The sequence below is a fragment of the Lactuca sativa genome, chromosome 6, assembly GCF_002870075.4.
Source record: "Lactuca sativa cultivar Salinas chromosome 6, Lsat_Salinas_v11, whole genome shotgun sequence".
NCBI lineage: Eukaryota > Viridiplantae > Streptophyta > Magnoliopsida > Asterales > Asteraceae > Lactuca > Lactuca sativa.
The window spans coordinates 39,514,291-39,531,512 of NC_056628.2; the positions used below are offsets into that span (position 1 = coordinate 39,514,291).

General features: G+C 37.6%; 1 protein-coding gene across 1 annotated transcript; it reads left to right on the forward strand.

Moving 5' to 3' along the window:
* Positions 1-3,172: 3,172 nt before the first annotated feature.
* LOC111894142 (calcium-dependent protein kinase 7) lies at positions 3,173-6,986 on the forward strand. The gene is made up of 9 exons (XM_023890230.3): positions 3,173-3,482; positions 3,556-4,120; positions 4,206-4,329; positions 4,604-4,747; positions 4,929-5,081; positions 5,177-5,292; positions 5,357-5,524; positions 5,667-5,894; positions 6,533-6,986. Exons 2-9 carry the CDS (start codon positions 3,599-3,601, stop codon positions 6,686-6,688), a joined length of 1,611 nt encoding a protein of 536 aa, XP_023745998.1. The 5' UTR covers positions 3,173-3,482; positions 3,556-3,598; the 3' UTR covers positions 6,689-6,986.
* Positions 6,987-17,222: the final 10,236 nt, after the last annotated feature.

Sequence of the window (17,222 nt, forward strand, 5' to 3'; positions counted from 1 at the left end):
AAAAAGGATCCCAATCAAAATACTCCACCCACTCCAAACACGCCCAAACATCCCAAACACTCCAAGTGATTATCAAACATATATGTAATTGTTGAATTCTCCAATCCAACAACAACCTTTATTCACTAACATTCCCTACAACCCACAATTCTTCAAACAACAACGACCACAACAACAATTCATTCTCCAATTCTAAAGTTTTCAACAACAAGCTTCTCCACAATTCCAAACACAATCATCTCAAGTCCCATTATCTCAATCCCAAACAGTAAACCTCGACAACGACAATGAATTTGTCCAAGAAACACCATAATCATCTCGAAGAAGGCAACCAAAAGGAAAAGGGAAAAAGAAAGCAACGGCTTGGAACGAAGAAGATGAAGAAGCTTTAGCAAAAGCTTGAATTTTCATATCCTGTGACTCGAGAAGAGGCAACGCGCAATCTGGAGAATATTTTTGGAATCGTGTTTTAGATCACTTTCATGCGCTTCTTGGAAGGAAAATGGATCAGTCGTACGACACAGTCAACGGAACATGGCGTGATCTTCGCGCAATTTGCACAAAGTTTAATGACATATTTGAAAATCTAAAAAATATGCATAAAAGTGGTTCGAACGATTTCAACATTTTATCAACCGTGTGCTACCAATTCAAAGTCACCAACAACGGTAAACCATTTGGTCACCAAAAAGCGTGGGAAGTATGCTGTCAAGGTCCAAAATGAGTCCTTAATCCAAAAACATCACATTCAGACTCGACCACCGACCCCAACAAAAGAACAAAAACTTCTGAATTGGACGCGGGTTTTAGGCTAGACCTCAATGACGACATCGATGTTGCCGCGGGTTTTAGGCTAGATCTCAATGATGACATCGATGTTGCCAAGAGAGAGGGTCCATCCGAAGTCTAACTCTGTCGACCACCGAGAATGGACAAAGCAAAACGGGCGGCGTCTTCAAGCGGGAAAGCAACCACAACTAGCGACGATGGGTTTGTGGAATCTATAGATAAAACTTTAAGTTTTCTAGAAAGAAAATACAAATCCACGGAAAAATCTCGTCGCCAAAAAATCGCTCTTACCGATCTTCAAATAATAAACTCGAAGCCCCTACCAGATCTCGACCCCGAAAATCTCGCGACATTTCTCAAAATCCAACAACGTGTCCGTGCTAAGTATGAAGATTAGGTTCTAATATTTACGTTTTAGTTGTTATGTTGTATGTGTGTTTTTTTTAAGTAATTTAAGATAAATAAGTAATTTAGGATTTTTTTTAAAGTATTTTAGGAAAAATAAGTAATTTAGGATTTTTTTTGTTGTTTTTCAAATATTTTAGGATTTGATTTTGTGTGTTTTAAAATTAATGCAATGTGTTTTAATTTAGTGTTTTTAATGTTTGTTTTATTTGAATTACTTTTTTTAATTTAATCTAATACTGTCAAAAAATAAAAATAATAATAATGTGGAGTGATAATCATTTTCAAGGGTTAGTGGGTTGGTAGTGAGTTTGTAGTGGAGGTGATGTGGCGCTGATGTGACATCACTTTTTGAGTAGGTTGTGTGTGACCATACCCCCTAGCCTAATAACAGGTTGTGAAAAATGGAGTAGACATGTTGATGTAGGTACTCTGGCATATTGAGGGTTCAATATATTTTATCGTAGTCATAAATGTTACAATATTTAAAACTAGGTGTGAAACCAATATATTACACGGGTTGATTCTAAAATATAAAAAATTAAAATGTAAACCTTTAATATTTTTTAAAATAAATATTCAAAATAAAAAAAACATGTTTATTACAATTTACAATCACATTTATTACAATTAATACTTTACATATATATCTATAAGTATTATATGACTTTTTAATTTTTAAATTTTCAAAAATACCACAAAATGACAAGTGTCAAAACTTACGAGATATTGACATGTGACAAAATGAAACTTCATTTATTAGAGTAGATGAGAAGCTATAACATGAACCACACGATTAAAACTACTGCAATATATGAAACATTTTACACCATATAAAAGTTGATCTAAACTTATTTACATTTGTTTTATAAGATTACCTGTATATAAAGTGGATTATGTGCACAATAGAGTGAAATAAGATAACTTTAGAAAAAAAAATCAAATACACCTTAGTATGGGATATGGTTCTAAACGAATTGAACTTAATATAAACAAAAAGTTGCTCATTTTCGTTCGTTTAAGTTCAACCGAACAAACAAAAACAGATAAAAAAACATATTTTATTGTTTTTGCCTATTAATTTATATTCATTAAGATAATAAACAAAACATACACAAAACATAAAAATGAGCGTAATCATTCGCATCAAGATCTTTAAAAATAGATGTTCAACATTTTTAATATTTTGGTTAGTGTTACTTTTTAATATGTTTACCATATTTAAAAACTTCAAAAACTTGAACCATTTTTAGAAGCTATATTTTCATCCTCACTATATAATATTACTAGTTTATAACCCGTGGAAACCACGGTTATACAATTAATTAAACTTTTAAAATAAAAACTAAAAATTATTAATCAGTTATTTTAAATAAATTATTAATTAAATGATTTTTTTAGTTATATAAATTTTAATCATTAATTTAAATAAATATGTGAAATTATATCACTTTATAATTTGTATTAAGTTTATTTTAATTTTTATTCTAATGTTATTAATTTAATATAATTAGAATGAGAAATTTATAATTTAAAATTTAAAATGGAGAATCAACAGGTTTACAAATGTCATGTATTAATTAGGAGATATAATATGATAACACATGACAAAAGAAAATTAAAATATACATTAATTAGGATGCTTAATAATATAACACATATCAAGAGGAGAATAAAACTATTATTTTATTAGATTAGATAGGAAGATATATATATATAATGTAATACAATAATCTAGTATAAACGAATATTCATAAAACTAAATAAACAAACAACATCATTGTTCATGTTTTGTTTGTTTAACTAAACTAACAAAAAAATTTGTTAATGTTCTATGATAAACGAACTTTGTTAGGATTTAATTGCACCAAGAATACTTTTTTATTTTTTGAAAATTAATTTGTTGAAATAAATAATTGGTTGATATATTTGGTATAAAAGGCAAATACCATCATTTGAAAGGAGCATTTTTTGATAACAAGAGGACAGGGAGAGAGACAGGAGAAACCAAGAGAAATCGAGAGGGAATTTGGAGGGAGAAAGAAAAGTCTGTTAAAGAGCTTTTTGACTCTCCTTCTCTCTCATTCATATCATCATCTCATCTCATGCTTCATCCATGGCCGATTGAATAACACAACACAACACCCCCAACAATTCAACAAAACAAACCTTTCTTTCATCACCATTCATTCAAATCTCTTGACTTTTCAACACCACCCCTCTAATTTTCACCCATTCATCTCCCAAAACGAATGGTATTTTACTATTTTGCACAAATTCTCGCACAGGTATCTTCACATTATCTCTCTCATTTCGTATATTTTTGATTCCAGTCAATGGATTGATTGTTTTTTGAATCAGAATTCTTCCGAAAGTAATTGGAAAGATTAGATCAGTTTGAATCATGGGAAATTGCTGTGTTACTGGTAATTCTGCTCGCCGAAAGGAGAGGAAGAAGAAGAGGAGGGGAAATCACAAACCGAATCCTTTCTCAGTCGATTATCACAACCCATCTGCATCTCAAAACAATGAAACCATTTTCTTCGTATTAAAAGATCCCACAGGTCACGACATTACACAGCGCTACAATCTAGGTCGAGAGCTTGGAAGAGGCGAATTTGGGGTAACCTATTTGTGTACGGATCTGGGAACTGGGGAACGATTAGCCTGCAAATCGATATCAAAAAGGAAGCTTAGAACAACAGTTGATATCGATGATGTGAGGAGAGAAGTTGAAATCATGAAGCATTTGCCTAAACATCCGAACATTGTCACCATGAGAGATACTTATGAGGATAATGATGCAGTTCATATTGTCATGGAGTTGTGTGAAGGTGGCGAATTGTTTGATCGGATTGTGGCAAGAGGACGTTATACTGAACGAGCTGCTGCTTCGATTATGAGGAGGATCGTGGAAATTGTTCAGGTTTGGATTTGATTTGATCGATTTTGTTTTTGGGTTTTGTTGTTTGATTGTTTGTTGATGATTGGATCGTTTGAATTGATCACAGATGTGTCATAGTCATGGAGTTATGCATCGTGATCTTAAACCAGAGAATTTTCTGTTTGGAAACAAGAAGGAAACAGCTCCTTTAAAAGCCATTGATTTTGGGCTTTCGGTTTTCTTTAAACCAGGTATGTGATATTGAATTTAACATATTATTTGTGTAGATTTTATCTACATTTAGAGATGAACAAAACAATCCAAAAACCTAAAATTTCAATCATTTTATAAACCCAAAACCATTTAACATGCCCTTTCTAGCTCGACGTCTTCTCATTAATCATCTAGAATGCTAGTTGAAGCTATACAAAGCTCCAACTTTTCATTTTCTAAACCCAAAATATACGACATGTTTATTTTTTGTTCATAAAAAAACAATTCAACAATGGATTATCTATTATCCAGGGGAAGTCTTCAACGAGATAGTGGGAAGTCCTTATTACATGGCTCCAGAAGTTCTAAAACGCAATTATGGCCCAGAAGTTGACGTCTGGAGCTCCGGAGTCATCTTGTACATTTTACTTTGCGGCGTTCCACCTTTTTGGGCAGGTATGTATATATATATATATATATATATATATATATATATATATATATATATATATATATATATATATATATATATATATATATATATATATATATATATATATATATATATATATTCTTCTTTATTTCAATCATCACCATGAAAATCGACTTTATTCAAACTTCCATCTTCTTTTTATAGAAACTGAACAAGGAGTAGCACAAGCAATTATTCGCTCAGTAATCAATTTCAAACGAGATCCATGGCCTAAAGTTTCCGATAACGCAAAGGATCTTGTGAAGAAAATGCTTGACCCCGATCAAAAACGCCGACTTACAGCTCAACAAGTTCTTGGTAATGTTACGTTAATATAGGTAGTACTAATTTGTTGGAAAATACATTTTCTTATCTTACATGCTGCGTAATTTACTTTCGTATTTCAATTTCAGATCACCCATGGTTATTGAATACAAAGAAAGCTCCGAATGTTCCATTGGGTGATGCTGTTAAATCCAGGCTTAAACAGTTCTCAGTGATGAACAAACTCAAGAAAAGAGCTTTGAGGGTATTGTTTATTTATTGAGCTTTGAATCGATCTGAAACCCTAATTTAATCGACTACATGTATAGGTGGTGGCGGAGCATTTATCAGTGGAGGAGGTGGCCGGAATAAAGGAGGAATTTCGTATGATGGATACAGGAAACAAAGGCAAGATAAATATTGAAGAACTAAAAATCGGTTTACAGAAACTTGGTCATCAAATTACAGATGCAGAACTTCAAACATTGATGGAGTCTGTAAGTCCAATCAATCTCAAAAACATATTTCAAAATAAAATAGTACTTTTTTTTTTGACGAATGTTGAATATAACATTCTCATTTTTGTGATTAACTAAAAATATATATACTTTTATGATAATATGACATATGATTTTGTAGGCTGATGTTGATAGAGATGGGACTCTCAACTTTGGGGAATTTATAGCTGCTAATGTTCATTTAAAGAAAATGGCAAATGATGAGCATTTACATAAAGCCTTTAACTTCTTTGATAAAAACAATGATGGTTATATAGAGGTTGATGAGCTGCGTCACGCGTTAAGTGATGAAGGTGACGTCAACAATGATGTAATAAACGCGATTATGCATGATGTTGACACTGATAAGGTACAGTGTTGTCTGTATAAATGATATTTAAAAAATATTTGAGAAAATAATGCCTAACACCAGAAAAACTCAACGTTTCCTAAAACATTGTTATATTTTCGTTCATTAGAACTATTTTATGTTATGCATTTATCCAAATTAATGCTTCTTGACCGTAACATAAATGGTTCTAATAGCGAAAATAATGGTTTTTTTTTTAGAAAAAGCATCGAGAGATAATGCGTTGTTTTTTTTCTAAGCTTTTCCTTTAAATATAAAAAAGGTTAATCACAAAATGACCAAAATGGATGGGTCCTATTAATAAAATGACCACCTTTCACCACATTAATCGCATAATAACCTACTTTTTTCGCAAAATTGATTTTGCAATTTTCACAAAAATTATTTTCTAGCGATTTTTTTTTGTTGCGAAATGACATTATTTTGAAAAAAATAGTTATAATTTCGCAAGAAAAAGTAATTTCGTATAGTCCATTTTGACAAATCAGTGGTTATTTTATGTAGTCATTACAATAACACCCTCCCATTTTTGTCCCTTTTGCGATTAAGCTGAAAAATAAACATCCATATATAACTTATCTAATTAGGTACTTAGTGTCTTGATTAATTAATTAATTGTGACTGGATTTATTTGTCAGGATGGGTGCATAAGTTACGAGGAGTTTGTTGCAATGATGACAGCTGGCACAGATTGGAGAAAAGCATCAAGACAATATTCCCGAGAACGATTCAACAGTCTTAGTTTGAAGTTGATGAAGGATGGTTCATTAAAGGTAACGGGCGAGGGCTGTTGAAATTAAAAAAAAAAAAAAAACAAAATGGGAAAATTTCCATTTGTGTATTATTAGGGTAGAGAGGTGGGAGGGGTGTGAGACTGTTTTAAGTGTTAACATCTCTATCTTCATAGATCCTTTTGTTCGATTTCTTTTTGAGTAGAATTAGGATGGATACGAAAGCAAATGTATGAGATGGAGTTGTAAACATGGTGTAATTAGCTAGGCCCAATATAGGTCAATAGCTGCCTTTTTGAGAGTTTCCTATTGTTGGCATGTATCTAACAGTTGAAAGTTGAAAATCTGTATATTTGTTCTACTCTTCAAGTCAACTGTTCTGCTCTTTCTTTACCACATGATTTGGGTTTGCTTGATTTTTGTCTAGGATGATGGATTTGTCATGAAATGATCTCACTTGACATGTTAATCTTCTGGTTAAGATATCAGTTTACTGGAATAAGTGTGGCTTTGAGGTTTAAAATTGTTGAAATATTTAAGAAAATAGGTATGTGTTGAGAGAAACCTAGAACAAGTTCCATGAAGAAAATGAGCAGCTTTTGAGAGTTCTGAGATTACATTAAAATCTAGGTTTTGTGCATTAATTACCGTTATAGTCAAAACGTACGTAAACAATAATGTGGTGAACACAAGATTTATAGCGGAAAAACCCAAATTGGGAAAAAATCACTTTGAAAGAATACTATATTAATCTCTTGATATTGAAGAGTTACAAAGGCTAAACGATTGTGTATAAACGGGAACACCAAACATGATGCTATGGAGGAGGTGTGAAGCCATGATCCAAGGATGGATCACTACAACTATGGAGAAAGAAATCAGAAATAATGTCAAACATGCAAAGATAACCAAAGACAAAGCTAGCAATCGTGACATGTTGCAGCAATGTTGAAACATTATCATGATACTTTTATTAGTCATGTATGTATTCTTCACATTGTTGTATTAGCTTAGCCCTATTGTTGTACTCGACCCTTTTTTGTATTCTCGGCCCACATGTATTGTACTCCATTCTCTCTCTCTCTCTCTCTCTCTCTCTCTCTCTCTCTATATATATATATATATATATATATATATATATATATATATATATATAGCGCTAGGTTAAAGTGTTTTTTGCATTTATTGTGTGCTAGAATGCACCAATAGCAATTTAGTAAAATTATATTATTATTTAATTAAATAATGATAGATATTAAATAGTTTTCATAATTGTATGTATATTAAATGATATCCATAATTATAATATTCTCTTTATGGAAATTAATTAATTCATCATTAATGTCAGCAATAATATTTTTTCAGAATGAATTCGTATTTAGGTTTTTATGTCATCAATAACACTATTTCAGGACTCACTCACTTAAAATACAATAAAGTTGTATGGAATATGAATAATGAGGGTGTATTCTAGTAGAATATACTCTCGTTTTCCTAGAATACACTCTCATTATTTTATATATAAATTCTGATGAGATTAAAACTTAATCTTGAAGATCGATTAGATCTTAAACATGTAAATAAATACTAAACAGCAAGAACGCAAAATAAAGAACAACTCAAGAATGAATCAAACGTGTCGAATGATTATAAAACAACCCTTAGAAGAGCTCGATTAAGAACATCAATTGTAGAGGGTTAGAGGTTTACAAGAACGATAAAGAAATCTGCAAAGCAATCGTAATTCTCTCTATGTATTCTAGATCGTTTTCTATCGTTAACCTAATATGCATGCAAGCATATACTTATATAGTAAACCTAATAGGCTCACGGTTGGACATGCCCAAACCGGAGCACAAAACAATTGGACTAATAGCCGAGCCCAATGACGCAACACTTATACAAATCTTCAACCCAACAATCTCCCCCTTTGCGTCAATTGGAGCGAGATCTTCACTTGTTACTTGGGCTGGCAGCAGCGGCAGGTACCTTCTTCTTTACAGTCTGAAACAGACGAGAGATAAGAGCAAGTATCGTCTGTCTGAATCTGATGTACCATTGGATCATATCGTTGAAGTATTTGACATCGTCTGCTGCATTCTCTTTACACCGACGGATGATCGACAACACATGCTCAAGACAAGCATTGGTATAAAGATGTTTATCTGCTAAAGCAAAGAGACATTTCTGTCCTTCTGCTCTAGTGAACATGACCGAATTACGCCTCGGGTCGATCTTGCCCATCTTCATTTGATTGAGATCACTGGCCGATCCAACAGGAGATATCTTCGGTTTCTTCTTGAAGACTGTGGCTATCTCCTGATCCATCAAGGCGACCTCCATGATGTAACAAACTATCATCCTTTTGAGATGGTCTATAATTGGACCATATTCAGCTTCATTCGTCAAAAGGATGTTATGCAAAACGATCCAATCATGAGGGTTGAGGTTCGATAGATCTGCTAAGGATATAAGATGTTCGGTTCTTGCAGACCCTCTGATCACCCTGAACCGAACATTGATGAATCTCCCTTCGGTATACGACTTCAGGACCCGAACATTAACGATCTTTTGAGCGCTCCATGTTTGGTACTGTGGTTGAGCAGCCTTTAGATAGAATTCGATTAGCTCCCTATCGACCTCAGGATTAGGATGAGGGACTTCAAAAATGTTGGAGAAGGCGTGGAAGATAAACGCCTTTCGAGTCAAGGGCATATCGAACTGCGAATCGACAGAATTATTGCAGTCGAAGGAGATCACCGGTTCGAGCCATAGGATGCTAGGAGTATCTATGGCCTCCTTTATCATTCTCTCCCGAGTCCAAGCAGGGAAAAGAGTCTTCCTGCTCTCGAGGAGATCGTGGGCTTCTTTCTTCTTGCGTTCGGCTTCTTCAGCTTCTCGCGCCACACGAACATTATCATTTTCCACATTGCGACTGTTTTTGCGTTTAAGCAAGTCAGCAATGGTTTCTTTATCATCTTCATCTTCTTCCTCAGCTATGTTCTTTCCTTTATCCTTCACACCCGAACCCGAAGTTTGACCAGTCGGAGGTGGTTCGGTTGTGTGAGCAGCTTTTGAGGAAGGAGGTGGTTTCGATCCGGACTTCACTTCTCCCCCTTGTTTCGGATTGGACACGAAACTAGGTAGCCCTTCAATTTTGCTGAGAAGGTCCAGGGCTGGAGAAAGTTTTTCAGCAAGGGTTCGCCTCACCGAATGATTGAGAATCGGATCGTGTGCTTCCAGGATGTTGGATAGGGCAGTGTGTACATCCGAAACACAAGTTTTTATAACCTCCCGTTCGGATCGAAGAGCTTCAATCTGTTGCTGATAGTTTGAAAGCTGAGTGCTCTTGACCTTGAGGGCGGTGGTTTTACTTGCCAGAACGTCCATTAACGAGTTTTCGGCAGCGAGATCCTCGTGAAGTTTAGCGAGGCGCTCGTCAATGGAGGCACGAAGGGCCGAGTTGTCGTTGCTGATGGATTGGCGAAGGGTAGCGAACGACTGTAGCTCCGTTGAGACGAACGTGGCCAATTGTTGAACGATTGGTTCCAACGTTGTCTTTGTAGAATCAGTGCTCTCCTGTAAGGACTTCAACAGGGAAGAGGCGTCAGTGAATAGTTTATTGACTTTTGCGGTCGCCGCCTCACAAGCTTTTGTGGAGGCGTCAATGGCGGCAGTGGCTGAAGCGACGAAATCATGCTGAGCCCTGGAGAAGGCATCAACAATCTTCTGAAGAGCGGCTTCAGAGAGAGAGGACTGAGTGTTGGAGGATGAAGCTAGAAGCAAGTCAACCTTCTCGTTAAGCTCCTTAAGATGCTTCTTTGTTACTGGAGCATCGTCCTCGTCGTCGCTTTGAACCTGAAACGGACTAAAGTAGACCGAATCGTAGGTCATATTTTCCCCTCCAAGGAAAGGATTATCTCCATTAGAGGCATGATCTGGAGATGTTGGGGGTGGGGAAGCTGGGGGTGTGGTGGTTTGTGTTGGTTCAGGTTGAGTGTTGGTGGGGGTAGTTTCGGGTGGTGGTTGAGTATGGGTAGGTTCGGGTGGTTGTTGGGTTTCGGTTTGAGGTGGTTCGGTTACAGGTGGTGTTTCGGTTGCATCGGTATGAACCCCCGTATCAGATACGTTGGTTGTAACCTTTGCAGTTGTTGTAGTTGTATCTGTGAAAATGGGTGGTGGTATAGGGAAAGAGGTTTTAGGAATGGTGGTAGTGGGGTTTATGGTGGGAATGGAAGTAGGGATGGTTTGAGTAGGAGAGGGAACGGGTGAGACATGAATTTCCATGTCTGGGGTAGGTGATCGGGGTGGGGTGTTGCCTCTTGGAGGGGTTTCGCCTCTTTGAGAGCCGTCCGAACCCGAACTCTCGCCTTCTGAGTCACTCGAAGAGGAAGCGATGACAAGCTTTCGCTTCGGTTGAGTCTTCCTTCTCTTCGGCTGTGGGGATTGTGCGACTTTGGTTGGTTTCCTCTTCCTGGGAGAAGGACCTTTAGCAGCTTTGGTCACTTGCTTCCCTTTATCTGCCTTTTTGCCCCTATTAACAGGCTTGTCAGCATCATGGATAGACTTGAGCATTTCCTGTGTTAGTTGCCTAGGTCCAGACGCCTTGAACTCCTTAACGGTCCGGATGATCCTGCTGTCAGATGGAACATCGCCGTACATTGTCTCCGGAATGGAGCCAATGAAAGAAAACTTGGATGCATCAGAGATGATGATCTTCGTGGTATGAAAAGTACCGATCGAAGACATCGATGCATCGGCAGCAGTGGGGACATCAAATTTAGCCATCGCCCATTTTGTGATGAGAGTCCAGAACCGGGACCTCAGAGTGTCATGAAGAGGAAGAGAGGCTCTGGATGAGTTGCTGCCAGAGAATAGACCCATAGTCAAGATTGACTCCGTTGTAAACGCCATACATAATCGACAAGAACAGTCGACTAGAACCATCGGATCCTGAGCTCCGTTCAGATAAGCCCTTGAAGAGGACTGTAAACATGTCGTTCCACTGTGGCGGCAAGCAGGATTTTTTGAACTTCGCGACGGAGGTGAGCGCCTCCGTGTACCCCATATTATAAAACATGTTGTAAAGATGCCCAATCGGAATCGTCTCCGGATTAATTCTTGAAGGGTCAGCAGCCAACCCTAGCAGTGTGCCAAATCGTTGTTTAGAAATGGAGGTCTTGTGATCAGAAACCTCGAAGAACACCCTCTCGACTGCTTTATCGTAATGTGCAGTCGCATACACCTGCGATAAGAGCTCCATGGGCACAGACTCAACCCTAGAAAGTGCAGGAGCGATTTGTGAGTACTTCAGGCACTCGATGATCGGCGACATATAAGAATCATACGCCAGAGGGTTTAGGTCAATCACCAAACACTGGTGAAGGCGAATGGGAAGGATGTGAGAGGTGGCATCGACTGAAGATGATTCTGCCATTGTTGAAGGTAGGAAGAAGAAGATGAACAGTAAAGCTTTAGGGAATTTTTGCTCTCTTGGAAATCCGGATGCAGTAAAGAGGTAAATGAGAGTGGAAACTGCCTTTTATAGTGGGTGAAAGGAGAGAGAAAAATCGTTTCAAATCTTCTATGGAAATACGAAAAGGTTTTCCGGAATGACAGATGCGTGACAGTTAAGGCATGCGATGATCACGTAGGAGAGAGAGTGCCAGATTCCTAGGAACACGCCGCCCAACAAGCGCCGTTTCAGAAGAAACCGTTTCAAATCCACACGCGCCTTTAAGTGCCAGAGAGGAACCGCTTGAAATTCGCACACGCGTCCATTATGTCAATAAAAGAATGAGCGTTTCAAATTCGCACGCGTCCCTTTTTAACCGTCGTTTGAATTTTAATCCTTTGATCTCCCGCCTGAGTCAGCAACCCTTCATCTTATCTTTGAAATGGCATCTTTTGAATTAATTTCCCACGTGGATGATTTTTTGACCACAACTCGCTAATTAACCACCAAAGCAATAATACAACCTGTAATTATTAGTACCGGAATTTTGGAAAATCACAGATTTTCGTGCTAAGAGTGTAAAAAAGAAAAGATATAAAGCAACTCTTTTTAGGAATAAATGTGATGTCAATAATGACACGAAACAAATGATCCCGGGCACGAATCTCTTCCTTCAAGATCAAGAGAGACCTTAAAGTGTTAATGTGGTTTCCCGTTGAATGACGATCAAACACTTATTAATAAATGTTGAAAGGCTTCTTTTAATTAGGCTACTTAAGGGTGGCTTTCGCTTTGATTCAGCAATTCTAATCTTGAAATAAGAAAGAAAGTGAACAAAGTACTTGTGAGACCGGTGTAGTCTGTTGAACAAGTAGGTAGGAATTAATTTTAAATTGGCTTGGAAAATATAAAATCTCAAAAAAAAAATTAAAAACTGGATCCTAAGGGAAGAAATGTTATGGTGTTTAACAATTTCATAGGAATCACACATTAATAAAAATTTGAGATTTCAGTAAGATACATCCGTCAATTCTTTGGTGAAAACTTGAACAATTTTATTGTTCACCGTCAATTCAGATTTGGTGTTGAATTTTGGGTTTCACTCAGCTCGTAGTGGCACGATACTAAGATCATAAACACAGTTGTTGTGTAACCATAAACCTCAGTGGTAATTTCTGAGAGTCTCAAGGGTTACGTTGATGAAACGAATGCAATGGAGAATTGTAATGGAGATGGTGTAAGAAATTAAAGTACCTCTGCTGCGAAAATAAGGACCAAGCAGAAAACTCTTATCTCATGTGAGAAGAGAGTGAGGTAGCTCACGATTAGAATAAATGTGATAGCCTAATTGGGAAGACAAGGTTTGTTTATACCAAGTCAGTAAGGCTATTATTCAGAATCTTATGAGGCTTGGGACACATACAACAGCATGCTTCTAGGGACATTTAAGTAATCCAACAATTATATCCCCATAAACGAACGAACACAAAAAAATAAGAAAATATTTTTGGAGTTTTGATATATATATAAAAAAATTAAAAAGAAAAAATAAAAAAAATTAAGCAAGAAAAAAATAAGACTAATAAAGAGAAAAAAAAACTTTGGAAAAATTTGGTAACCGAACCCGAACGTTCGGTTGAGAAAAATTTGAAAAACCGAACCCGAGCGTTCAGTTGGTTTCGGTTTAAGAAAATTTTGGAAACCGAACCCGAGTGTTCGGTTGGTTTCGGTTAAAGAAAATTTTGAAAAACCGAACCCGAACCTTCGGTAGGTTTCGGTTAAAGAAAATTTTGAAAAACCGAACCCGAACCTTCGGTAGGTTTCGGTTTTGGAAAATTTTGAGAAACCGAACCCGAACCTTCGGTAGGTTTCGGTTTTGGAAAGTTTTAGAAAACCAAGGAATTTAGGCTTGCAGTAAGAAAATACTTTTGACAATAAGAGAAACAACTTTGTACATGAAATATACAACCAAGAAATCTACCTTTGTAGTGATGAGCGAGTCAGATGATTTAACCGAACCTGAACGTTCGGTCAATTTCGCTTCTTACGTTGGAGGTTGAGAGGTAGTTTGAGGTACTGACTCTGATTCCATCATACCTAGCCCTTGTAAAATTCTGTTGAATGATGCTTCAGGAAGAGCTTTGGTAAAGACGTCAGCCAGTTGATCAGTGGTTCGAACAAAGTGTACTTCAACTTTTCCATCTTCCACATGATCTTTGATAAAGTGATACCTCAGTGCTATGTGTTTGGTTTTAGAGTGTTGCACTGGGTTATGACAGATCCTAATTGCACTTTCAGAGTCACAATATAGTGGGATCTTCTTCATATTGAGTCCATAGTCTCGAAGTTGACTTTGGATCCAAATCACTTGGGAGGTGCAGGATGCAGCGGCTATGTATTCAGCTTCGGCAGTAGACAACGACACGCACGTTTGTTTCTTTGATTGCTAGCTAACCAACTTCCCGTCAAGGAATTGACAGCCGCCAGTGGTGCTTTTTCTGTCGAGTCCACATCCTCCAAGGTCTGCATCTGAGTAGGCTTGAACAAAGAAGCCTGAGTTAGAAGGATACCATAGACCTAAGGAGGCAGTTCGCTTGAGATAACGTAGAATGTTCTTCACTGCAAGCATGTGAGGTTCGCGTGGGTTTGCTTGAAATCTAGCACAGTAACACACAGAAAACATGATGTCAGGCCTGCTAGCAGTAAGATACATCAGTGAGCCTATCATTTGACGCTAGAGCGTGATATCAACAGCCAGTTTGTCTAGAGATGGAGTTAGCTTGGTGCCGAATGCCATTGGGACTTTGACTTTGGAATCTCCCATCATACCAAACTTTGCTAAGAGAGTCTTCGTGTAAGCTTCCTGATTGATAAAGATGCCTTCGGGTCCCTGTCTAATATTTAAGCCAAGGAAAAAGTTAATAGGACCCATTGAGCTCATTTCAAATTTAGTCTCCATCAGCTTTCTGAATTCAGCTGTTAGGCTGGGATTCGTTGAGCCAAAGATGATATCATCGACATAAATTTGAACGATCATAAGGTGGTTACCTTCCTTTTTGCGAAAGAAGGTTGGGTCAACAGAACCTTGTTTGAATTTGGACATCTTTAAGAATTTAGTTAGTGTTTCATACCAGGCTCTCGGAGCTTGTTTGAGTCCATACACAGCTTTATCCAGAATGTAGCAATGATTTGGATATTTTTCGTTCACGAACCCAGGAGGTTGCTCCACATACACTGTTTCTTCGAGTTCTCCATTAAGAAAGGCACACTTGACGTCCATTTGAAAAACTTCAAAGTTTTTGTGGGCAGCATACGCAAGAAATATTCTTACAGATTCCAGCCTAGCTACAGGAGCGAAAGTCTCTTCATAATCAATCCCTTCCTCCTGACAATATCCTTTTACTACCAGACGAGCTTTGTTCCTTATAACGTTCCCTTCCTTGTCCATTTTATTCCTAAAGACCCATTTGAGACCAACAACCGAGGCATCTGGAGGAGTTGGAATGAGGCGCCAGACCTTGTTCCTTTCAAATTCGTTTAGTTCGTCTTGCATCGCTTGAACCCAATCGGAGTGATCGAGAGCAGTGTTAACTGTCTTCGGTTCAACTTTTGATACGAATGAGTTAAACATGCAAAATTCAACTTTGGAAAATAAGGACGTCTGTTTTGCCTTGAGTTGTGATCGGGTAAGAACCTTTTCAGAAACATCACCAACAACTTGAGAGATAGGATGATCTCTGGTCCATTTGGTAAGAGGAGGGTAGTTTGGATCAAAGGTTGGGTCCAGTTCAGCATTGATCATTTCTTCTGGTTCGGATTGGTTTCGTAGTCGAATGACATATCAGCTTGCTCCCCCTCGATAGATGAGCTTTCTGGAATGCTTTGAGAAACTTGAGGTTCAGAGGTTTCTTGTGGTGCTTGGTATTCAGGCGTTGATGCACCTTCGGATGATGAAGCACTTTCGGTTGGAGAAGTACTTTCGGTTGGAGAAGTACTTTCGGGAGCAGTTGGAGAGCTTGGCTCCCCCTCCACTTGTGAACTTGGCTCCCCCTCGACTGAAGCATCGTTTGATGGAGGTTCGTCAGAATTCGATCCTCCTTCGTTCATTCTTCTGGCAGCTTCTTCGACAATTTGCTTCATATGGTCTACCTTGTTGTCTGCTGCGCCTGCTTCTGAGAGAGTAGCTTTCTCTGGTTCGTCAAATAGCTCTATAAACTTCTCGAATAAATTAGCGATCGAGACTGTGACTTGGCCAGTTTGAGGAAAGATTTCCCCAGCTGTGTCTTCTTTGGCCTGTAGGTTTTTGACATAGCTATCGTCGAAAGTCACGTAATAAGTCTCTTCGATTTTTCTCGAACGCTTGTTTAGAACTCTGTATGCTTTGGAGGTGAGAGAGTAGCCCAGAAAGATTCCCTTGTCGGCTTTGACATCAAACTTGTTGCGGTGTTCTTTAGAGTTAAAGATGAAACACCGTGAGCCGAACACGTGGAAAAATTTCACATTGGGCTTCCTGTTGTTGAGAATCTCATAAGGTGTGAGCGTGAATCGCTTGTTGAGATATGACCTGTTCTGTGTAAAACAAGCAGCAGAAATAGCATCAGCCCAAAAATAAAGAGGTAAGGAAGCGAAACTTAGCATTGTTCGGGCAGCTTCACACAAAGATCAGTTTCGTCTTTCGACAATTCCGTTCTGTTGAGGTGTGTAGGGAGCTGAGAAGTTGTGACTTATTCCCTTTTCTGCCAGAAATTCTTCAAATTCTCTGTTTTTGAATTCCAGACCATTGTCGCTCCTGATGTTGCGAACGACCTTCTTGAGCTGTACTTCAATCTGCTTGATGAACACTTTCAGCTTATGAGTCGCTTCAGATTTGAGCTTTAGAAAGAACACCCATGTAAATCGTGAAAAGTCATCAACAATAACAAGAATATACTTGCTACCACCGATGCTTTCGATAGATGATGGACCACACAAATCAATATGAAGTAATTCGAGTGGTTCAACAACTTTAGTGTTGATTATTGATGGATGACTTTGACGACTCTGCTTCCCCATTTCGCATGCAGCACGCAGATGATCTCTGTCGAACTTGAGCAATGGAAGACCTCGAACATGACCTCCAGTGACAAGTTTGTTGATATCTTT

Excerpts from the sequence above, each read along its gene's own strand:
- LOC111894142 (XM_023890230.3), top strand. The coding sequence starts at position 3,599 with ATGGGAAATTGCTGTGTTACTGGTAATTCTGCTCGCCGAAAGGAGAGG. Across the intron at positions 5,525-5,666 it reads TTCAAACATTGATGGAGTCT|GCTGATGTTGATAGAGATGG; the intron begins GTAAGTCCAATC and ends ATGATTTTGTAG. Across the intron at positions 5,895-6,532 it reads ATGATGTTGACACTGATAAG|GATGGGTGCATAAGTTACGA; the intron begins GTACAGTGTTGT and ends TTTATTTGTCAG.